This window comes from Hippocampus zosterae, chromosome 5 (assembly GCF_025434085.1).
Source record: "Hippocampus zosterae strain Florida chromosome 5, ASM2543408v3, whole genome shotgun sequence".
Lineage (NCBI taxonomy): Eukaryota > Metazoa > Chordata > Actinopteri > Syngnathiformes > Syngnathidae > Hippocampus > Hippocampus zosterae.
Genome location: NC_067455.1, coordinates 13,757,480 through 13,782,532, shown reverse-complemented (window position 1 = coordinate 13,782,532; position 25,053 = coordinate 13,757,480). Strand labels below are relative to the sequence as shown.

At 41.6% G+C, this 25,053-nt stretch overlaps 3 protein-coding genes across 3 annotated transcripts; 2 read left to right on the top strand and 1 right to left on the bottom strand.

Moving 5' to 3' along the window:
* Nucleotides 1-38: 38 nt before the first annotated feature.
* Nucleotides 39-7,173, bottom strand: LOC127600873 (lipid scramblase CLPTM1L-like). The gene is made up of 17 exons (XM_052065758.1): nt 6,825-7,173; nt 6,642-6,733; nt 5,958-6,135; nt 4,451-4,572; nt 4,243-4,321; nt 3,804-3,921; nt 3,120-3,214; nt 2,793-2,877; nt 2,599-2,699; nt 2,472-2,525; nt 2,342-2,392; nt 2,181-2,263; nt 1,508-1,542; nt 1,117-1,172; nt 987-1,031; nt 762-895; nt 39-486 (listed from the first exon to the last, which is right to left on the bottom strand). The coding sequence occupies exons 1-17, from the start codon at nt 7,023-7,025 to the stop codon at nt 420-422; spliced, it is 1,596 nt and encodes a 531-aa protein (XP_051921718.1). The 5' UTR covers nt 7,026-7,173; the 3' UTR covers nt 39-419.
* Nucleotides 7,174-7,188: 15 nt separating this feature from the next.
* On the top strand, nt 7,189-14,070 carry mrs2 (magnesium transporter MRS2). Its single transcript, XM_052065764.1, has 12 exons — nt 7,189-8,164; nt 8,686-8,753; nt 8,834-8,870; nt 9,471-9,583; nt 11,506-11,667; nt 11,750-11,880; nt 12,114-12,230; nt 12,546-12,615; nt 12,718-12,800; nt 12,885-13,002; nt 13,312-13,425; nt 13,531-14,070. Exons 1-12 carry the CDS (start codon nt 7,849-7,851, stop codon nt 13,588-13,590), a joined length of 1,389 nt encoding a protein of 462 aa, XP_051921724.1. The 5' UTR covers nt 7,189-7,848; the 3' UTR covers nt 13,591-14,070.
* A 231-nt stretch (nt 14,071-14,301) lies between these two features.
* fez2a (fasciculation and elongation protein zeta 2a) lies at nt 14,302-23,244 on the top strand. The gene is made up of 9 exons (XM_052065773.1): nt 14,302-14,746; nt 15,975-16,083; nt 16,246-16,365; nt 16,493-16,625; nt 17,458-17,738; nt 17,831-17,911; nt 19,415-19,490; nt 19,579-19,644; nt 22,428-23,244. Exons 1-9 carry the CDS (start codon nt 14,451-14,453, stop codon nt 22,442-22,444), a joined length of 1,179 nt encoding a protein of 392 aa, XP_051921733.1. The 5' UTR covers nt 14,302-14,450; the 3' UTR covers nt 22,445-23,244.
* Nucleotides 23,245-25,053: the final 1,809 nt, after the last annotated feature.

The window sequence follows — 25,053 nt, the reverse complement described above, 5'->3', positions numbered from 1 at the left end:
CCAAGATACTTAAACTCCTCCACTTGGGGCAAGATCTCCCCCCCCACATACGTTCATCACATTCATAAATCACTTCCGAGCATGATATTTCTCCCCATATTCAGCAGTTTGCATCCGGCCTATTTACTTTTGCAATGAAAATGTGCAATAAATAAACATCATGAGCAATAGTAGAGTGTGGGAGGGAGTAATTGGCAGGATAAGCGCCCACTTTAAACTGCAGCATGACCGGGATGAACGAATGAAAATAGCTTCGCTCACCCTGCATATGGAGCAGACTGCAACAGAGCAAATAGATATTACGAGTGTACTGGATATATTTATGATGCTGTAAGTGCAAAGTGTGTAAGAAAAGATTGGAAGGGGAAAGGATCAGAAGCCGCTGTCGCCGAGTTCACCATCTCACTTGTTTAAGATGCTCACTGAGTCTTGACTTTCTTGCTGTGAGAGCCACACTCGGATCTTCTGGCCTTTGGGGTCCAACGCCTGATGGTGAAGGACAAGATAAGACGACAGAAAATCTTCACTGTTATCTCTATGAACATTCAGTCTGCAGTGTCTTTGGGTTATTGCAAAGATTCCAGTGTAAAACCATTCTCGCCATCTCAGCTTCCTTGAGCACACTCTCCAAAATTGCATCGCTTCAATTGGCCCCTGCTTAGTGTTGTTTTTGTTTTGTTTTGTTTTTTGGCACACAGCCGTGCATGACTTAATGGTCCTGCAGTCCCATTGTAAAAGTAAAAGAGAGTAGTGTGTACTACCTTTTTTGGTAGAGGTAGACAAGGAAGAAGAGCTCATCTCTGAAAAAGGACAGTTGGTGAGAGGACAAGAATGCTTCCGATGAGGAAAACGCGGCAGCACAGGAGCACAGGTCTGAAATCAGAGTGTTCACTCCCTGATACAAAGGGAAATTGAATCAGATGAAAAAAATAGAGATCTTTGCATGAAATGCAATGTTCTGAAAGAGGAAAAGTCATTCCACTCACTCTGTACATCAACACCGCCCCCTGCAGGTGGCTGACAGATCTCAGCTGATCGGAAAAGCCAACATGACATCCGTTTTGAGTTGAAGGCGCTCGGGAAACACATCGTCAAAGGTTGGACGGCAGGACTCACCTTGTGGTTGATAAACAGCTGAGGAGCCATCGAGAGGAAGCCAAATGCATACACTCCTGTCAAGCAAAACGAGTTTAGTGTTGGCGCAACACAACAAATATCACATGCAGTTTCCCCACATTCGCCACAAATGCCACCTTTATTAATGAACAGTGCCGTCTCAAAAGTACACGCTTAGCATATTTAGAATTTAGCGAAACACGCTGTTGGTATGAGCTGTAGACGTTTTGCAGGGGCTGACAGATTTCTGTGCAAATAGTTTAGAGTGCAACTCAACACTGGATGCAATCTGTGTTTTCGGTTCTGGTGTTCCTTGTACAGACGTTATGAATTCAGCAGGTGTAAGAAAATTGAAATATGTACAAATAACACAACAATTCAATGACCTCACCAGTTACCAGGCTGTTGAGCATCCAGGAGAAGTAACTGTTAAAATGGAATTCATTCATGTGTTAATACACCGTAACAGCCACAAAAAATAAAAAAAATAAACCCCACACGCACACAGAGTGATTTTTTTTACTTTACAGAAAATATAATTCATTCTGAATTTTCTTGATATTGTATATAATTGTTTATAAATCTATAGATTTTATTTCAATTATTTTATAAAAGGAATAGACAGTACATGTCGAATACCAAAATATAATTTGTTTATTTGATTAACTATTCATAATTCATGGCAATTATTAATGATAATTGCACAACGCCTGCTATTTAATAAAATAAAAATGTTGAACATATAGGTAAAATAATTCCTTTTATTATGCACAATAAATCATCCAAACCATTATTTGACTAAATAAATCCCCAAATATGTATGATGGATTCTTTTTATTGTAAAACTTGTAATCACTCTAATTCTTATTTATTTTAGTGTTATTTAAAATATATCCACAACAAATTATTTAATGCACTAATTTAAGAAATAAAGCTGGATAAACGCCCCCCATCAGTGAACTACATAAGAGCGCTTGACATGCCCAAGTGGCTTGTGTAAGTCAACTAGAATATTGCGCCAAATACAAATGAAGAGGCAGAGTAGAAGTACAACAACCACTCACCTTTTTTGGCGTAAGTAGGCCAGCGAAAAAATAGCTCCGCTGATACACAGAGGATAGACCAAGTAGGACAAGTACGTGGACGCCTGGAGAGAAACGCCACTCGTGAAGTATTTCAATGGAAACGAAGAATATGAAATCATGACATTGGCAGATAGAAGCACCTGCGTGTCAAACGCGACAGTCCTCCGCTCTTCTTCATCCAGCTTGTTCACCTTCACGGAGAGACCATATACTGATTGTCATGTCACTTTGCACGGATGGTATTGTGAATGTGTTTGTCTCAGTACTCACACACGGTCGTCTCCAGTGCAAGTTGATCCGAAATACTTTCAACAGCTTCCACACCTGATGAGACCACATCGGGGTCTATTCTATGTTGCATGTTTTGTCATTTCTGACGTGATATACTTTGTGATACCTCCACACATGCCGCCAGCCCAATAGGAAGTAGCACCAGCAGGCTGGTCTCCTCCAGCAGGTGCAGGAATATCAGCAACGTGCAGAGACTTCGCCACAAAACTGTTGTGACAGAGTGCAAAATGCAATGCTTTGCACCCTGCCTTTCTTGTTTCCGAAATATAAGGGTTGTGCTTGTGTACGACAGCCTCTTACCGGATTTCCTGGACATTCCTGCCATGCTCTTCATTTTCCTCCAGGAGCTGATGTCATTTTTAAGAGCCAGAAATTCACAAATGAGCTGCGAAAGTTAGAGGACAATAACATTTTTTAAATGTCCATCTAGTTTCCATGGCACATGTTTTCAGTAGCGACGCAGGTGTTGTCCTATCCTAACATTCACGACAAGTCGGAATTTGAACCGCAAACCTCAGAGGTGTGAGGCAAAGCTGCTAGCCACTAGATCACCGTGCTGATGGTCTTTAAACCTCATTGTAAAAACGTAGCATTAATCATATCATCGAAGTGGACGCACAGTCTTACTTGCAGGGCTGTGATGAGGGCGGTCAAAACTAACAGGTAAAGATTAGAGCCCACCAATGTCCCTTTAATCTCATCAATGTACTCCTCGGAGAAGCCTGCATGCACAAAGAGAAGTACGTAACACACTTTTAATCTACAGATCAAGGCTGTGCACAATTTGGGATTTTTTCAAGCATAAAAAGATGCAGTAGGTCTTTTATAGTAATATTTTATAAATAAGAATATTTTGTTGTAAATGTTTAATAAAACTTTATTTTACTAATATTTCTAAATTGTCTCATTTTGAATAACTCATGTAACCAATTATTTATGCACATCAATTCATTTTAATAATCCAATTTTAGGGGGGGAAAAACCCTCACCTAAATTCATGCGAGATCTATTACCTACAGGGCTCTTAATAACAGAAGTACTCTTTTTTTTTTTTTTTTTTTTAGGTGTGAAATAACCCTGAAATTTGGCTAATCACTGTCGTTCACGGACTGATTCCTACTGGCTCACTGTCATGGCGCCAATATCTACACATCGTCGTTGTGATTCCACGACCACATTAGTCTGAGTGGAAAAATTATCCCAATGAGGTGAAGATCTTGCATCAACTTTTTTTGTAATGGGATTATTTGAGTCATTCAATTAATTAACTTTCCCCTAATTTGAGCAGCAAATTCCTCGATTCATCCTCACCAAACTGCCGCAGGGAATAAACCACATCCTGTAGATGAATCGAAAATCGAAATCTCCTCAGAGAAATGCCTTCATAGGACACTGTGAGTGGCAGATGGGTGGTGCTTCTGTTGATCTCCTGTAGAAGTATGCATAGATAATCGTGCGCCAATGCACTGCACCACAAAGAGATTAGAAGAATCATCAAAGGGGCATAAAAATGGATCTCCTTGGAAATAATAATTTAAAAAAACTGACACCTGTTGAGAACTTTGACATTCAGCTCTTTGTTCAAGAATTAGGAGACAAAGGACAAAAACATAGAGAAGTTGGACATGTTTGATTCAAAGTTTAGAGAAGCTCAGATTAAGTTCCCAGGAAAGGTTACACCTGGACTACATTTTGAAAATTGAATATCCCCAAATTTTCGTGAGTAGCGTATGTTGTGAGGTGGTTTTACCATGAGATTTCGGATTCTGAAGCTGAGCTCATCAATGAGCAGCAGAGGAAGGTAGAGGATCCGTCTTCCTTCCTGTGAGCTGACAGAACATTGAAGTTCAATGGATGCATTGACGCATGGCAAATTTGTCCCTTCTTTCAGTCCAATAAGTGTTCTATGGCCGTCAGAAATAGAGCACCACTCTACTACATTTGATCACGTGACTTACATTCTAACATAGCGGCGCATGTCACTGGGGAGTCCTCCTTTGGTGAAGGTGAAGTCCTCTGACATAATTGTGATTGACAAATGGGGTCTCCAGTGGGATACAGGATGCCTTAATTTGGAGCTCTAATTAAATCACACACACACACACACGCACACACATTCACACACGCACACATACACATAGAAATTGATTTGTTAAAAAACCCATCATCGATGCTAATCTTTAGCCTGTCAATGGTGTTTTCCATTATATGTTAGCATTAACCATTTTGGATCAACTGGAGGCGTTTGATGGAGGATTGGCTGACGGCCAAACAAAGTGTGTTACATTAATGCAGCCGAGATGTAACGAAATGGGCATTATGGTTATTATATATGTAATTTATGATATTATTGTTTCAAAATGCTGTTGAGAAAGGCGAAGCTTTACCATCGCCAACTGTCCAAGAGAAAAAAAGATGGATTTAACACCAGTTTCTCCAGTTTAAAATCATTGTACAACCAGGGGGCCCAAGTCCATAGGATGGGATGTACAAGAGCCACTGGGACCAAACACCATAACTTAAGTTTTTATGTCATTGAAATTCAAGAAATGAGCAGATATAATGAATACATCAGAGGCCCCAGAATTGAACCATGTGGAACACCATACGACAGTGGAGCAGTATGGGACTCAGCGCAACCAAGGATAACACAAAATGTTCTGTCAGCCAAATAAGATCTAAACCACTCAAGGATACTACCACGAATGCCCACCTGATGCTACAAACAAGCCAATGGAATATTGTGATCAACTGCAGTTAAATCCAACAAACCAGACATACAGTCTCCAGTATTATTTGCCAGGAGGCTGTCAGTAAAAACTCTTAACAGGGCTGACTCTGTGCTATATGCATGATCTTAAAATCTGACGGGACCACCTCTGTGACCTTATGTTCATCCAAGAAAGATCTTAACTGGAGGAGCACCACTTTTTCCAGATTTTTTAAAATAAAAGACATCTTGGAAATTGGTCGAAAGGTTGATAATACATCTTGAGCAAGGCCAGGTTTCTTGAGCGAGAGTTGCACCACAGCAGGTTTAAATGGTTGGGGAATTACACCAGAAGACAGCCTGCTGCTGATAATGGCCAAGAACGATTTACCAATACTTGGGTGAAGAAATACGGAGGAACAGTCATAAAGGGGAGCCACATTGGTTTTAAGTACACAAAGTGGAATTCTCTTTGTTCCATGTGTAGTTTGACAGCAAACTTAAATTGGGAGAGGCATTAAACATTTTGAAGACTCTAATTTGAATGAACTGTTCACGATTTGCCAAAATACACCTTTTTATAAAGTGACCTGAATTAAGTTTGTTGCCATCATGCAGCGCTGCTCACAAGTAAAAAAATTAATAATTTTTTTTTAAATGTCAGAACGCCTCATATCCTGAAAAAAAAAACAACTCAGGACTCACTGTGAAAATCTGAACTCATGTCTTGAGAAGATGAAGCAAAGTGAGTGTACCTTCTGTGTGTGTCTATGCCCTTCAGTGTTTGCAGGGCTGATGTGGGTGGTAAGCACAGCTGCATGGTGCACCTCTCGGCTATCATCCAAAGGAGAAACGCTGGCCTTGTGGATGTACACTACCGCATACAAGCTGCCATTGGCTCGAGTCTCCTCCGGCAGGAGAACATTCACCTGCCTGCATGCACAGATGAACACAACTCAGCAGGTAGTTGAAACAGCCCATTAAGATATTTTGTTCAATATATTCCGTTTACGTTCGTGTATTACAATATTGTGACTGGTCAACAGTGACTGCAGTTTATTCTAATCGAGTGCACCCATACAATCAGATCTACTACAAACATGTTCACTCTATGTTTGGAATGTCAACATACAGTATATGTACTGCAATGGTTTAGAATGGCACTGCGTTTTTATATTGATATTAGGAGTGCTGTACAGTAAGTAAAATATTGGAAATAGATCTCTGTATAATGCAGTTCATATATAATACACTATAAACTATAACCCAAAAAATAAAGCAACTGCTCACAATTTTGCCCTCCAGTAAATACAGGTCAGTATACCATTGCCAAATTAACATCATCATATTGTGTTCCCTATTCCCCCTCTCAAAAGATACAGTTACAGGAACAAATTGTGTATATTCAGTAAGGTAATACAAAGCGATTGTGTCCCCACCTTTCGAATGTAGAGCGTGGGTCAAATGGATCAATTCTCAGAGCCAGGTTGAGCTGACTGTTGTCTGGAACAAGGCAGGTGAACACACTCAGCTGGATGGACAACAAAAAGACATGATACAAAATATTTTGGGGGAGTCTGGGTTTAGGGATACCCATGTGGAGTTACCGGCACAAAAGGTACCTGCAATCTAGGTCTGGCCGACAGGTATGAGGTGATGCAGTCCTCCCTTCGGCCCTCATCGCAGGACTTAGTGTTGAGGAATCCGTACAGCAGCCACGCAGTGTGGGCCATGTAGACCATAAACACCCCCAGGAGGAGCTTGGCCATGGAGGTCCCCTTTCCGCCGCTGTTCGCCGGCTTGGAGCAGCACGATGGGAACATGATGCAGAATCGCAGCAACCAGCGAAAATGGACAAAAGGAGTGAAAATAAATTGAAACGAGGTGGATTAGGGTCGACTGCGGTCCCCCCGCAGCATCCTCCTCCTCGTGATGCTGATGATGTATGACGGTCAGTGATAGAAGCTTTTGCGCTTTAACGCACGCACACGACCCACATTGGACTTTCGAAGCACATTGATAATAGTCAATAATGTATATTTAAAAAATGAATGTGTCATAATAACATTTAAATGTGCATACTAATTTATAGCTTTTGGGGGTATGATCTACATTCTCTGAATATCTTTGGCTTCCTCGCGGTGCATTATGGGTAGGACACGTCCTGTTTCCTTAGCTTTCACCGGCCAACCGCTTTATAAGCACCCTGATATCGTGTCGTGTGTGTGGTTCAGTTGAGTTGAGTTGAGTTTGTATTTAGCGACGTGAAGCTTTCTTGTGTTTGACGTCGTTGTCATTAAGATTTGAATTGGATAACTCGGCACAGAGTGCATAGTGTTACTGATTAGCTGCTCTGCTAACTAGCATAACACGAAGTACTCTACTGAGTGACGGTCACGTGATGAAGAATACACAATGATGGCAGAAACAGGGTAGCAAAACAAATCGCTATTTTCTATTTTTTTTGCCTCCAACCGAGCTCTTTATCATTACTTCCCGTGGACCAGATACCACCTGCTCGAGCTCCTTAAGATGTTCAAAACCTCGATCTTGTGTCTTTTTATGGTGGGCTAGTGCCTCACGCTATCCACAATTACTTTTCCATGTCGTTTTTTACATGGTCTTGATTATTAAGGTAGTTTGCAGATGAAATTACACAGAATGCTGTTGTCTATGTGTATGCGCTGCCCAAGGATGTATCCACCACTCAGGGGACACTTGAATTCAAAGCGCCTTTTAACCTCTGTTGGTCCCCTGTCCTATAAGGGAGCAAATGAAGTCCTTAGTACCATGGTTGGTCGTGCCATGCGCTCCTGCACAAGGCTCTCAGTGCCACCAATGTACAACAGTGACGATACTCCTGAGGTGCTTTGTTGTCATTTACTGCTTAAGTCGAGAAGACGAAATACAATTGTCTTGGCAAGAAACAAGAACCTGCTAAGAGGAGGAGCATCATGGGCTGGTAAGAAAAAACGGTCCACGGATCAAATTTTTTGTTCCTCACATACTGTATACTGGACGTGTATGGTTTTGCCAAAGGGAAGTCGCACATCAACTATAATGCAGCAGTAGTTGTATAATTATATTTAGCAATCAGAATGTTGCTGATCCAACACCTGTTATTCCTGAAGATCTGAGCCACCTGTTGCTCATGAATGTTGTAATGCTTACTGCAGTATATGAAAGTATCTGGGTGCTCAGTAACATATCAATCCACCCATTTTCAACAGCTTATCCTGTTCATGGTCACTTGGAAGATGGAGACTGTGCCAGCCCACACTTGTACATTTCAATTCAACGCTGTGCACTTTACATTTTGACACAACATTTCAAAATTAAAATGTATAAATGTCACTGCAATTATAAATGCCTCAAAAATGTACACAATACATGTGTGTTTTAGAAAAGAGCCAGTTATCTTAGTGTTTAAACCAGTTCACTTGTACTTTCACTTTTTTTTTTAATATCGTCTGTGTCTTTTAGCAGTGTCCTTTGTCCGCCACAGCATGACCGAAGCTACAATTTCCACTGTGCCGCCACCTTTTGTTGTGGTAAGCTGTCTTCTCTAGACAGACGGTCAAACAATAATCGGTTTCAGTCAGAATCACCTCTTATTTCTCTTATCTCACAGATGCGATTCGACCAAGAAGGAAATGTTACATCATTTGGTAAGTGTTAAACAAAAAAGGTCCATTTCTGTTTTGTTGTAATCAATGGAGGTTGGTTTGTGTGCCACTCTTGCGGATAAATAAACCAGCATTTTAAAAATTGGCTCACTGGCTTGGTAGACCATCTTGATCCCATTTTCTATGTTGAACTTGTAATGTCAGGCCAAGTTTTATCAGGTTGGTATGTAGCCAACCACAGCGCACAACCAAACCAACCATTCAATCACACATTCACACAATTTACAATATCAAATTAACCTAATGTGCATTTTTTAAAATGAGGGTATGTACTACAAAGCTAAAAAAAAATGCTAATCAAATTGTGATCTGTCTCATTTTGTGGTGTACCAGTATCCTTGTAGGATTTTTGTTGTTGTAGTTCCAGTACTTTTTATTCCAGCATAGGTAACGATAACAAACTGTCATTTGAGCTGTGATATGACACTTGGCTTGTGTTCTGCTTTGTGGTCTAGTTTGGTTTTGTTTGTTTCACCTGTGGTTTCCACAATTCTCTAAGTGTTGAAAATTGAAGCAAAAATTCCATTGTTGTTACCTATTAACTGACGGTTATGCTTTTTTTGCTCCTCTCTCTACTTGTAGAGAAGAAGAAAAACGAGCTTTGCCAGGAGCTAAGTCTTCAGGCACGGGACCTTCGCTTTCAGCACAGTAGCAGCCTCACCACCAGAAACAACTGCATTATCCTACGAATGGAGGTATGCTAAAATTGTTGACAAAATATCTCCTCACAAAAAAAAAAAAACCATCAGTCACCCTTAATATTATATTTCACTTTGCTATTTATTTTTTGTTCAACTCTACAGGTATATAACCCCCTAGAGAAGTACATATTACAGCCTAACGCTACATACTGCCATAAATGAAACACAATTAAATGTTTAGAAAAGATATTGATAGATCTGTAATGCAATGTTGAAGAAGCCCCAAATTAATGCAGGGAGTTCTTGATCCTGGTGGATCATTTCCACTGTGGACATTCTTTCGTTGCCGCCACAGTGCAGTGTGTCCCTGTGGGGGTTTGGGAGATGCTGAAGTAGAAGAAACAAGAGTCTTCGCGGCTAATCATTCTACACGGTGCCTGGATATCCTCTTTGCTCTCCACCTTTGTCAGAATTAAGTCGTTGCACTCGGCCTCGCACCTGTGAACCAGATTACACACTCAGACAGACTTAAGAAAAAGTCACATCCGAGAATGGTGATAGACTTTTAGTTCTCACCTGTCTTTTTTGGGTCCTGTTCCGAACGCCCGGCAGTCCACACACTCCGCGTGAGTCTGACAAGCGCCCAAACAAGTCGGGCAATTCTCACAAGTGGGGCCCACATATGGTGGGTCACAATGACAGCTTCCGCACTGACACATCCCTTGACCGTTACACACTTGTTGGTTCGATGCCATGCAAGAAGTTGTATCGATTGAGCAGCTACAGTCCTCATCACTCCAGTCGTTGTCACAAATGCACTGTCCACACTCGCACCTGCCGTGACCCCCACAAATCCTGCAGAGGGAATAAAATATTTAAAAGAGATTTCTAGCTTTTATAGCAACATAATAAACCAAGTAAGGGTTCATTGTGGTTACATACCTGTTGTTGTGATATGGGCAATCAAAATTGCTGCACTCGCAGAACCTTCCCGTGTATCGTTCATTCGGGTTTTCTTGACTGTGGCATAGGCAGTCACCTTTGACGCACGTTCCCCTACCGCTACACAATGGGGCATTTGGTCCTCTGCGACAGAACCTCTCATCTCTTCCATTGCTTAATTCTTGATTGATCTCACAATATTGTCCAAGGTAAGGTTGGTAACACTCGCAAGAGCCACACACCAGAGCTCCGTGGCTGTTGCAGGTAGGACTGTTTTCCTCGCGGTTTCTTTTGCAGTCGCACTCGCCTAGAGGAAATGAGTCAAAAGTGCCTCACTTCAACTGTTGCAATACTGCAATTTTTTTTTCAACTTTACTACTACTCACACTCCACATATATCTGGTCGGACAACAGTAGAGGCAACAACAGGAAGAGACAAACTGGCTTCACGGCCATCCTGCAGACAAAGAATGGACTTGGAGCAGAAAACTCGGTGGAGAGACATCATTGGGATTTGTATCTTGTATGAATGAATCCTGCAGTGACGGGTTCTTCACATAAACAGTTTGAATATTGATCTTATTCTTGCAGGATAAAGATCAGAATTTCTCTTGTAAATTGTTAAACCAATTTATTTACCAGTTACTTTAAAAATACTTGACAATTACTGGCAGTTTACTGTAAATAGACCGAGTGGGTATAACTTACTCAAGTTCTTGAATACTTTTTCTTGGCCCCTTTCTGCCGCTCTTCACGAAGCTTAGCGTAAAATTACGGCACAACACAGCGGATCATGCATCTCTTGCATGGACCGACTTTCTTGATTTTTAAACAAGCCCCTTTTATGGATTGAGCCTCTCACTGCAAATATTTACTGATTAAGATCTGACCAAGGGACCTGTAACTCAGTGACTGCAAGCATAACAACGTGGGGGGGTGGGGGGTGGGGTGGTGTCAGAGCAAAGCATTTAAGGTGTCTTTGGAGACTTTTGTTCAGATGGCATCTCAATGTACCCCCATTTTTGTCTCCGCAGTCATTAAAAGCCATCGTGACTCCCCATTGCCTTTTGGTGTTGGATTTCCGTGGGCTGGGATTGGAGCGCTGGCTCGTGCTGGAGCTTGCCCCGCAGCTGGCCTCGCAGACACACTCGCTTCCTTTTGAGTTCAGGGCTCTGGAAGCCATCCTACAGCACAGGGTGAGGACAATGACTTTGTCTTTGAGCTTGCTTTGAACTTTGTAACAAGCTAAGGCTCAATCAAGCAGGCTTCCATCAACAGGTAAACAATTTACAAACCCGGCTGAACGAAGTTGAACCAGTAATATTGGACATTTTGGAATCTCTGGTGGATCCGAAAATCCTGTCTGCTGATCGAAGTAAACTGCACATACTGCTGCAGAACAGTAAGAGGTAACCTGACACATGAAGTGAAACTAATCTGAGCAGCGCTGAAAGAGTGTCAGCGATTCACAGCGATAGAATTTGTCAAGACGTGTTGATTTGGTTTTCCTTATTCCATGATTTTTAGACGTTTTAGTCTTGACATCAATGACATCAACCATGCATCAATTTCAAAGTTCACTATTTCAAGTGGATTTCGTGAATACCATTGTGTAATTTGTCTCTCTTCGTTTATTGAACAGTTTGTCCGAATTGGAGACTGACATTAAAGTTTTTAAAGATTCCCTGCTTAAGATTTTGGATGAGGACGAAATCATTGAAGAGCTCTGCCTCACCAAGTGGACAGACCCCAGAGTTTTGTAAGTCCGGTGCACCAGTACATGTACAATTGTTCTCAAGGACAGGATGTCATTTTCCAAATGTAACAATTTATGGGAAATGATTTAGCATGAATTAAAACATTTTCTTGTGTCATTTCCAGTCAGAAAATGTATCTTAAACTCAACATGTGTCCAAGTTTCTGTGATTTTTACATTTGTAGCCTAATTTCGTCCTAACCTCCTGAGCGTTACATATTATGTTGATCTTGTCCTTCTATGGACAGCTAAACGTTATTCTGACATGAGCTTTTTTCTTTTCTTTCTTTTTTTTACAGTTGATTTTTGTCTTTCTAGTGAGGAGAGCAGTTTGGGGATTGACCATGCGGAGGAGATGGAACTGTTATTGGATAATTACTACATGCAGGTAATGGTGTTTAGCTTCAGCCACAGTAATAAATCCATTCCGTGGATTTGAGGCTAGCTTTGTTCTTATCTTGCGCTTGTGTTGTCACACTGACCCATGCAGGCTGAGGAGCTGGGCAACAAGGCCAGGGAGCTGAAAGGCCTGATTGATGACTCGGAGAGTGTCATCTTTATCAATCTGGACAGGTGTGCACTAGTGTCCCTAAATGCTCTTTGAAGCATCTTCGATAGAATCCGGTCCAATTGAAAGGCAATTGCTGTCTGTTCCAGCCATCGAAATGTGATGATGCGTTTGAACCTGCAACTGACCATGGGGACCTTCTCACTCTCCTTATTTGGTCTCATCGGGGTGGCCTTCGGAATGAATTTGGAGTCGTCTTTTGAAGAGGTCAGATTTTCCCTCTGGCCTTCTTTTGCCATCATGTGTTTGGATCTTTGATATGTTGCGACCTCCATTAAGTCCTCCAAGAGATCTTAGGAACTCGTGCCAAAAGGCTCTTTTCCAAAATATGATGCAAGTGTCCAACAAATGTTGATTATTATCAATATTTGTGAACTTTTGGGGTGCTGTAAAATTTTGTGAGGCTTGATTTTAGAAGGGCGGGGCCTGCCGTATGTGACCTCTGGGCAGATAATTCCTCACCCCAATCCAAAAAGACTTAAATAATATTTATTGACACATTTTTCTATGTTCCAGGATCCTCGTGTTTTTTGGCTGGTTACAGGATTCATGTTTCTTGGCAGCGGTCTGATTTGGAGGCGACTGCTTTCATTTCTGGGACGACATCTAGAGCCTGCATTACTGCCACCAGTAATATTCATACACACTTTTCACCCATGTGTACGACTTGAATATGGACCTTAAAAACGCCTGATAAAACTGATTTCGATTGTTTCTGATTTTTTTTTTTAATAGATTCCACCAGTTTGGAAGAGAAATCTGAAAGCATCAGACATGAAACCTGGAGTGAGATGATGCTTTCCAACCGTTAACAAGCTTCAGCACTTTTAAGGCGATTAGTCTGACCTCCTGCTTTCCACAAAGACGCAAATCAGTTGTTTCCCATCGGGATCCTGTTGAACTTTTGTTTGTATATCCTTGCGCATGCAGTGTGTCTTCAACATGAGCCAGGAGTCGATCGTTCACATTTATTTGTCCTTTGATGAAAAATTTCCTTGCCTTGCTTGATACTGCAATGTATCATAAACATCTAAGTGATGCGCCTGTGTTTTTTTATTTCATGATAGTAAGACAAATGTTTTGGTGTGTAACTAAGATACGGTTCACATTGATCATTTACGTTCAGTCAATTCCTCAACCTTTATCTACTGTACATACTGTAGATAGTTATTGAAAACAAACGTCCTCTTTGACCATTTGAAACATTTTTGAATTGTTGAAAGTATGGATGTCATAGTGAATAATATCTCTGAGTATAGAGAAAATAGGACCGTTTCCTGTCGCCTCTTGTCATTTGGGGGAATGCTTGTTTGCTTCTATTATGTTTTATTGAATTCCAGTAAATGTTGGTTCATCCATCACTTTGCATCGTTTGGAAATTTGTAAACAACAATAGAGTGTTTCAGGCGTTGCTGGGCCGTGAGCAGCGCCCATGATGAAGTACCGTATTGATAAGTGTTTTGTTTGGCAGTCAGCATGCGCGGCGTGAAACGGCCACTAGTCGGCTACGGGCTGCCTGAGCCCCGCTGCAGGAAGGCTGCCTGGCGGCCTCCCTGCCGGCTTGAAGAGAAGAAGAGTGGAGATGCTACTGATCGTCAGCCCCACGCATCCCTCACCAGCCAGCCAGAGCCAGTAGGCTCTCCCGGGGGGGGGCTATGGAGGCGCCAACCGTTCGTCTGGACGATGGATGTCCGAATTTGTGTGCAGATCGGCCGCCGAAAGGAACTCTGGCCACCGCAGAGACCCACGTCCTGGATGCTGTCGACGGCAATGGTGATGAGGAGGGATCCCGAGATTCCCAAGGGGAATTCGGCGCTACTACTTCCACGGAGGACCCAGTGGACGATTCCAGCGGGATTCTGTCTTTGTGCTTCGAGGATTGGAGCTCCACGGCGGGTAACAGCGACGAGGTGACGGTGATCGCCGAGGACAAGTTTCTGCAGGGAGACGAGTGAGTAGTGTTGTTGCCCTGTATCATTTGTCATCATTTTGAGGATGTATTTTGAATTAATGGCACGCTCAAAATGACGTCATTTGTTATGATACCACTTTCGATAATTTCAACTATCTTCTCTAACATTTAGCTATTTCTAAAAAAGAAAAAAAAAAGAATTATAACGGTCTACGACGGTGTTAACGACGTGACGTATTTGTACGTAGGCCCACGCTAGCGCAGTTGTAAAACGATTAGTACTTTCTATGAAAAACACTTTTAGCCCATTAATCTAGTCAGATTGAGGAAAAAAACTCAACGCGTAGTTTTGCAGCACCCCGTTCGTATGTAGGGGCCATAGTAAGCAGGGAACCCGCTACAGTATGTTTCTTTATGATGAATACAAGGAATCACCAACCTTTTAGAAACTGAGAACTACTTATTTATTACTGATTAATCCAAAGGGCTACCATTTTGATACTTACTTCTGAAATAACTAATTTGCGCCAATTGCCTTTGAAATATTTGTTGTATATTATTATATATATATATTAAATAACAACAATGATAATAAAAATAATAATTAAATGATGTGAAAGACAATTGTAAATAGCACTGCGATTTATCCATTTTTTGTTTATATTGCACTTAATTGAACGGTGGTTGTTGTTTTTTTCTTCTTTCTTCTTTCTACCTACATTCTTGCTGCTGGAGGCTGTAAATTTCCCCAGTGTGGGACAAATAAAGGATATCTTATCTTATTAATGATTAGTGATTTCAATGTATGTGAAGATACGGCTCATGTTCATGATTTCTCACAACAGTAATTAGAAAAGAGGCGAATATCAATATGCAATACTTCATTTCAATGAATCTCTGCCAGTGTTAACATTTTCAAATCATCTCTTCTAAAACTGATATTATAGTTATTTATAATATTTAGTAAGTGTGTCTGTGTGGCGTGGTAACTGCGAAGCAATGCTGTAAGCATGGAGTATAGCCACATAAATGTTTGATCTCTATCTCTCTTTATTTTCCTCATTCTTTATTTTTGTCATTCTGAAATAATGTTTTTTATTATTATCGTTTGAATTTTTGAAAGAAACTGAACAACATCAAGTGCCGCTTCAAGAGTTATTGTATTTTTGATGACGGTGTGGACAATGAGAGAATCATAACGTGAAGCTACAGCTTCATTAATTGGAGCCAAAACAAGCATCTGATGCTCCTTTTCGTGTAACAACAGGATCTGGAATGCTTTAACTAAAAGCCACGGGCAGCTGACGGAGATGGATAGGAAACAATCCCGAACACGTTCCCTCCACATGCCCGCATTCAACCCAGAGGAGAATGTGGTCAGTGACTCTGCCCTCCACACCTCCTTCCATCCCTCCCTCTCACAGTGTCCCACTTTTAGCACCCGCCAGATCTCTCCTCCATTCATCTGACAAATCTCAGACATGCTTCGAGCCACGGGTGATCAAATCCTTTTCCCCCCTGTTGCGGCGTCTACTTAGAGTCAGACGAGTGACATCGCGGCAGATGTGTCTGAAGTTGAGGAGCTGAGGGAACAGCTGGACATGCACGCCATCATCGTCCCGTGTCTCGGCGAGGAACCTCTTTTCACAGCCGAGCAGGTGAGTGGCGCATAAAAGCTTTTTAAATGCAGATGACGCTGCAGCTTAAGACAGCTACGGAGGGATTTAGAGATGATTCTCACTGGGATAATTACAGGCCTGATGTGTGTGTTGATTCACTGTGTAGGTGATTGAGGAGATTGAGGAGATGATGCAGGACTCTTCCGACTCTGTAGCAGAGCACAATCCTTCACAGCCTGACCTGTCCATGCGCTCTCTGAATGTACAGCGCCCCGGAAGAAGTCCAAGTTACGAAGAAAGTGAGTGTGGCGCAACACCGGACTTCACATTTGTGTCGATTCTCAGTCGTCAAGGTTATGTGAATCCCCAAAGGTTGAATTGAAGCAACTGGACTCTTCTTGGTTGTTGAAGGTATTTCATGTTGAATTGAAACAACACCCCACATGTGACCACTTTCAGGAGACGCACCCCCTACAAACATATGTCAATCGGAGGACAGCGCACTTAAATTTCAGAAGCAAATTCAGTCAACCTTATGGATTCAACAAGCAAGATGAGTCCAGTAGTCTCATGCCGTCTACGCCGTTTCTTAATTCGGCCCACTGAGAAATGTAAATTATTTTCAACAGTCCCGTAATATTTCTTACAGGAATATAGCAGTTATTTTACCTTAGATAACCTTTAATTGTCCCACACTGGGGAAATTTGCAGTCTACAGCAGCAAAATTGTGGTGGGGGATAAAGTGTTTCATTGCACAAAATAAATGTTTCAGAAAAGAACTGTACACAGTTCAATATAAGTGCAATATAAATTTTAAAACCACAATTTAAAAAAAGAAGTCATCTTGCTAGTCTTTCCAAACACCACTTCGAATAAATTGATATTGTACATTCAATTACTGCCATATACCATTGCGCATGCACTTTGGGGCATGTAGAGAGCGAGGCCAACGTGGCGGTGGCACCTTTGCAAATCATCGACTTCAATGTAATTAGGTGCACGTATGTCTGCAATCAATCATAGATTAATGTATATATTGAAGAGCCATCCTGTTGGAATAGTGGGACCATATTTCGAAAAAAATCCGTCGTCATTGTTTCACCACACCCGTAACAAGTGTATGGGCGCAGGAGTTCGAAGACTGAACGTGGCCGAACTCAACGAGCGTGTGGAGGAGACGGAGAGCGCTGTCACAAGGCTCTCGGAGGAGCTGGTGCAGCATTTGGCTCTCAGGGATGAGCTGGACTTCGAGAAGGAGGTGAAGAACACTTTCATCTCTGCGCTTATTGACGTGCAAAACCGACAGAAGGAGCACCGGGAGGCGCTGAAGAAGAATAATAAGAAGAAGCATCAGCAGTTTCAAGGGGCGACGGGAAAGTCACACGGCCATGCGACAAAGTCACTCCGATCAGTGAGTTTATTATTCGTGGCCTACTTGCTTTGTTCGCCAGTCGCCACGACATCTACGTTGCTTTAATCCTCTCTTTGCTTTTTTGTCCTCAGCGTTTTAGCATGGAGGGGCTCTCCTGGGTTCTTCAAAACAGCTTTCGACAAACATTCGGGAGCAGATGCAGTGAACGACAGGTTAATTTCTATTAAGAAGTTACGGTATTGGTCCAGTGGTTAGTACGTCGACCTCACAGTGCAGAGGTACCGAGTTCAATTCCAGCTCCGGCCTCCTTGTGTGGACTTTGTATTTTCCCCGGGCCTCCGTTGGTTTTCTCCGGGTACTCCGGTTTTCTCCCACATTCCAAGAACATGCTGATAGAACACTCAAAATTCTCCCTCGGTGTGAGTGTGAATGCAGATGATTGTTTGTCTCTGTGTGCCCTGTGATTGGCTGGCAACCGGTTCATGGTGTCCCCCGCCTATTGCCCAAAGATAGCTGGAAAATAGATGGATGGTATTAAGCTTTCGGGTTCAATTTCAGGATACACCTAAAATGCACTGCAGTCATTAGAGGTGAACTTTTATTTCTTTTTAAATGTCCAACTCTTGCATGTTCCAGTACTTTTGGGTGTTTTCTAAGGAGCTCAATGGCAAAATTTGCACCAGATATTTGGATCCACGTATGGGATAATACATTTCGAAGGATGTTCACTTCTATGCCTTTCTATGACTCTTTTAGTCTCACTGTATTTCTGTAACAACCTGCGAAGGACACTCTGTGCCGCTTTAAGTTAAGCAGCCACTTCCCTCTGGGAAGATCTTGTTCGAAGCCTCCCGATGGCGAGGTACTGTCGATCAATTGCCAGCCCTTGCCTTGGTCTCATGATGTCAACTGTAAATAATAATCGAGCCAGGAAATGCACTGGTCCAATCATGGATCAATCAGCTGTTGCTCTTGTCATGAGCAACATGAGCTGTTGCAAGTCATGAGAAAAGTAAAGCATTGATAATATGGATTTGTGCATTCAAAGGTTTAGACAAAGTCAAATTAAGTTCACTACTAAAGTGTATGGTACATTTGAGGCCCATTCTGACATTTCACCTGAAAGTCAAATTTTCACAAGTCGTCATGAGTCTTGGGACATTGACCCGATATCTGTTAATTAAAGCTTTGGTTGAGCACCCTGGTCAATTACGCTGGTCTACAGCTAATGTCAACCCTTTCATGCACCAATAATGATAACCTGTATCCTGAAAACATGATAAGCTACCCACTGTAGTCACCACTGTCCGCAAAAAGGGTTAAACAATGGAAACAGTTTGGAAGAAGTCACATTTCTTTTCCTGGTGACAATGCATTTTTGTTTCACGGTTCAGAGGTTCAAATCTCAGCTGCAGACCTCCTGTGTGGAGTTTGTATGTTATTTTAGCTTCTAGATTGAGCATGAATGATTGTCTCTAAGTGCCGTGTGATTCACTGATGACCAGTCCAGGGTGTACCCTAACTTTCACCCAAAGTTAGCTGGCATAAGCATACCCATACCCATGACCATAATCTCGACAAGCAGTATAGAAAATAGATGGTATTGGCAAAGAAAGGTTCATTAAGATATGCGTGGAAGAATTTGATCAGGCAAATTTGATCGGCAAATTCCTTAAAAACTCATTGACCTTTTTATCTTGTTGTTTCATTTGCAGTATTTGACCACCGTCATCCCTTATGAAAAAAAAGGACGTCCTCCATCCATAGAGGACCTCCAGACCCTGATCAAAAGTAAGTTTCTTTCAACCCGTATCATTAAGTTGGATTCTTTGGCATCATCGGTAAGTGACCTCTCTCTCTCCCATTTATCACGTTTCAGTTTTGCATGCGATCAGAGATGACAGCGACATGGTTCCAGCCCTCTTAACAGACTACATTCTCAAAGGTAGGCCCTTCTCCAAGTTCGTTTGCTGTTCACATTGGTTTAACTGTAAATATCTTGTTGTGGTTTCAATTTGCATTAATCGGGAACTGTGTGTAAAATTTTACTCAGAATATTTAGCAATGCTAAAATGATCCAGGGTGGCCTTTTGACTCACTGGATGAATAGCAGGAACTGAAAAGTTGACCAGAATCCATCAAGATTATAATAAAAATAATAATAATAATAATAATAATAATGCATTTTATTTAAAAGCGCCTTTCATGCCACCCAAGGACACTGTACAAACAATAAGAAAATACAATGTAAAAATTTGTAAACGAGATGTTATATAAAAACAGGACATAAAATCATAAAAACATAGGAAATGGAAGAGTTATGTGTTGTAGGCAATTCTGAACAGGTGTGTTTTTAGTCGGGACTTGAAAGTGGAAAGAGGTGTGCAGTTTTGGAGGTCCGGAGGTAGGTTGTTCCAGAGCTTTGGAGCAGCGTGACTGAAGGCTCTGGGTCCCATGGTGATCAGTCGGGCAGGGTGCACTGACAGGCGGAGGGAGGATGAGGATCTGAAGGAGCGAGAGGGGATATGCACCTGGAGAAGGTCAGATAGGTAAGGAGGGGCCAGGTTGTGGATGGCCATATATGTATATAGAAGCAGTTTGTAGTTGATTCGATGTTGAACAGGGAGCCAGTGGAGCTGTTGGAGAACGGGGGTGATGTGCTGGTGGGAAGATGTTTTTGTGATGATACGAGCAGAGGCGTTCTGAACCAGCTGGATTTTATGAAGGGACTTTTGAGGTAGACCGAAGAGGAGAGCGTTGCAGTAATCAAGGCGGGATGTGACAAGACTGTGGACAAGGATAGCAGTGGTGCGGGGGGTGAGGGAAGGGCGAAGTCTGGTAATATTGCGGAGGTGGAAATAAGCAGTGCGGGTGATGGTGTTGATATGTGAATGGAAGGTGAGCATACTATCCAGGATGACACCCAGACTCTTAACCTGGGGGGAGGGGGACACGAGGGAACTGTCAATGTTGAAGGAAAAACTGTTTGATTAGTTTTATCTGTAATTATGTTTTTTTTTCCCAAGCTGTCACCGTCATCAGTAATAATACATTTTATTTATAAGCGCCTTTCAAGACACCCAAGGACACTTTCCAATAACAAAAAACACAAAACCATACGGGTTGAGCAGTAAACATTTATTAACTGGTGAGGCGATGCACAACCACTGCAGTAACATTTTAAGATTGATAATTAATCGATTGTCCCCGATTAGGACAACACAAAGACTTTTGCGAATGCAGGACGAAAGTACTTTGAGACGCTGCCACGGTAATTTCTGCTTTTCAGGAGAGCATAGTGTCTTGGCATCATGTTTTTTTTTAAATAAAAAATACCTAAGGATTAGAATGTTATCAAAAATTACACCCCCTGTGAAATACTCAGCAAAATACCCCCAAACCAGCGCAAAGCATTTTTGGTTGGAAAAAATACATATACTTCAAACAGTACCATCATTGTCTGATTTATAAACTTTTGAACTTTAGAACTATCGTGTCCCCCCCCCCCCCCCCAAAAAAAAAAAGTAACTTAATTATAAAGATTTGTGCACATATAAGTTATCAACATAAAGTGTCCTCTTCTGGGATCATAGTAATTAACGTAATCGTAAATCAATTTTTTAAGTAGCCTACTGGGTCAAAAATTTGGGCCAAAATCCCAATTGGAATATTACATGATTCCAACAACAAACGTTCCTTCCTGGGCACACTCTCTTCACTCTTTCCCCACTCATTTGTGTTTCTACTTCAATTAATGCTCTAATGCTGCCTTTGCATTCGCAAGCTGTGGTGTGAGCGACAGTCTGGGAGGTTTGTGACATTCTTCACGTGACCCCGCGCTCTTGCGGTGGTGTTGCTCACTGTCGCGAGGGTTCCCCATTTCCAATTTGTAACTCCGGTTCACTTTGAACCTAGTTTTCACTTTTTCACTTTCCTGCCGCATGGCTGATCCCTGATTATGTGTCAGAGCCACTGATGCCACTTTGGACTTTATTTGTTGTGTAATGATTGAAAGTGACACACGTCTACAACCCAAAGTCTACGTTTCATCAACTTGTGGCCGGCTGGCCTACGCTGAATATAATTAGACACTGCCGCAACATGAACTACACCCGGCCACTTTAATTAAGCAATCCAATCAAACCAATAAGAGGTGTACCAAAAATCCAACAGTTTCAATATTAGTTTAACCCTTTCATGCACCTTGTAACCTGACAACATGACAAGCTGTCCACCGTAGTGATCACTGTCCTTGAAAGGGTTAAAAATAAGAATATATATTTATTGTGGTTTTAATTTGCAGTGGTTGTGAAATTGCATTGTGCAAATGTGTTTTAGATATTTTGTTTTTAAACTAACCACAATAATAGGAGTTATTTTCTAACAGGGTTGTCCTTGAAAGGGTTGAAAATAAGAATATATATATTTATTGTGGTTTTAATTTGCAGTGGTTGTGAAACTGCATTGTACAAATGTGTTTTCGATATTTTGGTTTTAAACTAACCACAATAATAGAAGTCATTTTTTAACAGGGTCACATTTTAGATATCACTCATGTTTTGGACCTCTTAATGTTGTGTTTGGTGAATGTGTGTTGTAAGTGATGCATTGAAATGTTTTCCAGTTATTTCCCCTCTGCTTTATTTTCCACTTTGTAATTTTTAATCCTGACTTCGTACTGATGCCTCACACATCACTCTGCTAATATTTATGTGGGTGTTGTTTCAGTGCTTTGCCCAACGTAGCCTGGAGCGATGGAGCCATACACCGAGGAGAGGCTACCGATCATGACGATTGTTTATCACAAACAGAAAGCACAATTATTAGTCGAATGCTTCGTTTCTGCATGTTGTTTCTTAAGGATGTATCCTCACGTTTTGGGTATTGAATTCTTTATTTTGTGGTTTCGATGAGTCTGTGTTCATTTTGAACTTCTATATTTACTTTCTATTTGCTGTGTGTCAAAGGAATATGCCCGAGATACTGCACTATGTGTGCGATGCAAAGGGCTCTGCATTCATCCAAAGTGCTTACTACCAGGCTATGATACACAGAAGTCAATTTGTATTATCAACACAGCTGCTGCTTCTTATTAAACAACAGTGACACTGCAAGACATAAACTCGCAGATAAGATGTAAGAAAGGCATAAAAAAATGTTCATGCATCAGCAGCAAGAAATCAGCGAGCAGATCGCATAATAACAAACCTAGCGAAGCTGCATATATAAACAGTATTGAAACAAATATGTGTGATCATCACTTGTCGGTATTTCACCGACTAAGATTACAGCCACTGTGAAGAATGTGTTTCTTCTGAAACATTTTGCACTGACGACAGTGCGCTAAATAACTGACTGACTATGCATTTCTGTGATCATTAGTACTGTTTGACCCAAGCACTGTCACTAGTTGTGTCGCTGTGCCTGCCGTGCACAGAGCAGTAAACACTGCAGGACTCCTCAATGTGGATGTATACATGCTGCCTTTTCAACTTTTGTACATCGTAACAGACGTATCTTCAATGAATGTCTTATTACTCGAAAACGTGTCACCTCTTTCATGGCTCATTTATTTTGCAACAGTTCTGTTTTAATTCGATTTATAAGGACGCATGTTGCCCGTCCGTGATTTTGGCTGCGAAGGCCATATGGTTGAAAATGTGATACAAATGTGAAATGAAACAAACATGCGGGGAAAACCAGACAAAAAATTGATTGCCTTCATGTTAGTGAATGTTCGAAAAACGCCTAAAACATTTTCTCATCCAAATTAAAGGACATTAGACTGCGGGTAGCCAACGACAATGCCGTCGTTGATCGCTGCTATTGTCACGGCAAACCGGCAAACGTAATCCTCAATCGTAGTTTTTTTCATCGCTGTGTACGGTCGGATTGATTAAGCATGATGTGCGCATGCGCGGTAAACCGTTGTACGGGGTTTGTTTCTTTGTAAGGGGAATCGTAATCATTTATAAGGGCAGCTTTTAGCCGAGGTTGATAGGTATACTCTGTGCATGTTAGTAATATACTTTTTGTGTTAATGCACACTGCACCCCAATCATCATATGAGTATCTTTTTCACAAAAAATATTGAAAAAATAAAATGAAATAAAGCAGGTCACCTTTAAACTACAGTGGCGCCTGACTTGCGTCACCGGAAGTTGTCGGCGCTAATCAGTCTGCAATTGCAGCTTGCGATAAGAGCTGTGCGATATAGCTTTATTATTATTATTATTATTATCATCAGGGCGGCCCGGTAGTCCAGTGGTTAGCACGTCGGCTTCACAGTGCAGAGGTACCGGTTTCGATTCCAGCTCCGGCCTCCCTGTGTGGAGTTTGCATGTTCTACCCGGGCCTGCATGGGTTTTCTCCGGGTGCTCCGGTTTCCTCCCACATTCCAAAAACATGCGTGGCAGGCTGATTGAACACTCTAAATTGTCCATAGGTGTGAGTGTGAGTGCGAATGGTTGTTCGTTTCTGTGTGCCCTGCGATTGGCTGGCAACCGATTCAGGGTGTCAGCTGGGATAGGCTCCAGCAACCCCCGCGACCATAGTGAGGATCAAGCGGCTCGGAAGATGAATGAGTGAATATTATTATCAGTCAAAGTTTGTTTCATGTATAATTAACCGATGGCACTCGCAAAGAATGTCAAACTGTCGGGCTGAGAGAAGTATTTTAATACGTACGTGTGAGCTACGATAGTTAACAGGCAGCAAAAGTGCGTCGCATACATGAGCGTCAGGTCTCCCACTAAGGTAGGCAGGGAATCTTTTTCATAAACTCTTGTGTCTACTTTATTATTATTATTTTCGTTTCGTTCCTCTTAGGGGCCATTATGGCTGTTGATCATCATGGCATGTGTGTGCGTACACGCGCGCGTGCGGTAACGGGTCGATGGCCGGAGGTTGGTTGGCTGTACTCTCCTCTAACTTTGTGAGATAATCAGCTCTCACAAGGTAGTGCAGTCCCACAGCTGCCGACATTGTCAATGAAGACTGATCAGTATTACCTTCTACAATTTTTGATGTCACTGTAACATATTCTACAAGTGGTTATTATGTTTTAACTGCTCATTGTATATTGATAAATATAACTATACAATATATTGTCATATATGTGTACACAAATGATCAAAAAAGAAGAAAAAAAACACTAGACATTTTTATTGCCACAATAGGCTCCCCGATTAATTAAAAAAAGAAAGCGATCTCAAAATTGGGCTCGCACCATGTTTGGGAAAGGCTCAGAAAAAATAAAAGAAAACGAAAATGCTTGAAAATGGTAACTGGTGCTGAAAAGAAACATGCTATGAACTTTGACCTGTAATACCATGCATCAGATGTTTTTTGAAAT

Coding starts and splice junctions, on each gene's coding strand:
- fez2a (XM_052065773.1), top strand. CDS start 14,451: ATGGAGGCGCCAACCGTTCGTCTGGACGATGGATGTCCGAATTTGTGT. Junction 17,739..17,830: donor CGACAAAGTCACTCCGATCA/GTGAGTTTATTA, acceptor TTTTGTCCTCAG/CGTTTTAGCATGGAGGGGCT. Junction 17,912..19,414: donor GCAGATGCAGTGAACGACAG/GTTAATTTCTAT, acceptor TTTCATTTGCAG/TATTTGACCACCGTCATCCC.
- mrs2 (XM_052065764.1), top strand. CDS start 7,849: ATGAAATTACACAGAATGCTGTTGTCTATGTGTATGCGCTGCCCAAGG. Junction 8,165..8,685: donor AGGAGGAGCATCATGGGCTG/GTAAGAAAAAAC, acceptor TGTGTCTTTTAG/CAGTGTCCTTTGTCCGCCAC. Junction 12,616..12,717: donor TGGATAATTACTACATGCAG/GTAATGGTGTTT, acceptor TGACCCATGCAG/GCTGAGGAGCTGGGCAACAA.
- LOC127600873 (XM_052065758.1), bottom strand. CDS start 7,025: ATGTTCCCATCGTGCTGCTCCAAGCCGGCGAACAGCGGCGGAAAGGGG. Junction 3,215..3,803: donor TTATTCCCTGCGGCAGTTTG/GTGAGGATGAAT, acceptor TTGTGCATGCAG/GCTTCTCCGAGGAGTACATT. Junction 896..986: donor GGGCGGTGTTGATGTACAGA/GTGAGTGGAATG, acceptor CCTTTGTATCAG/GGAGTGAACACTCTGATTTC.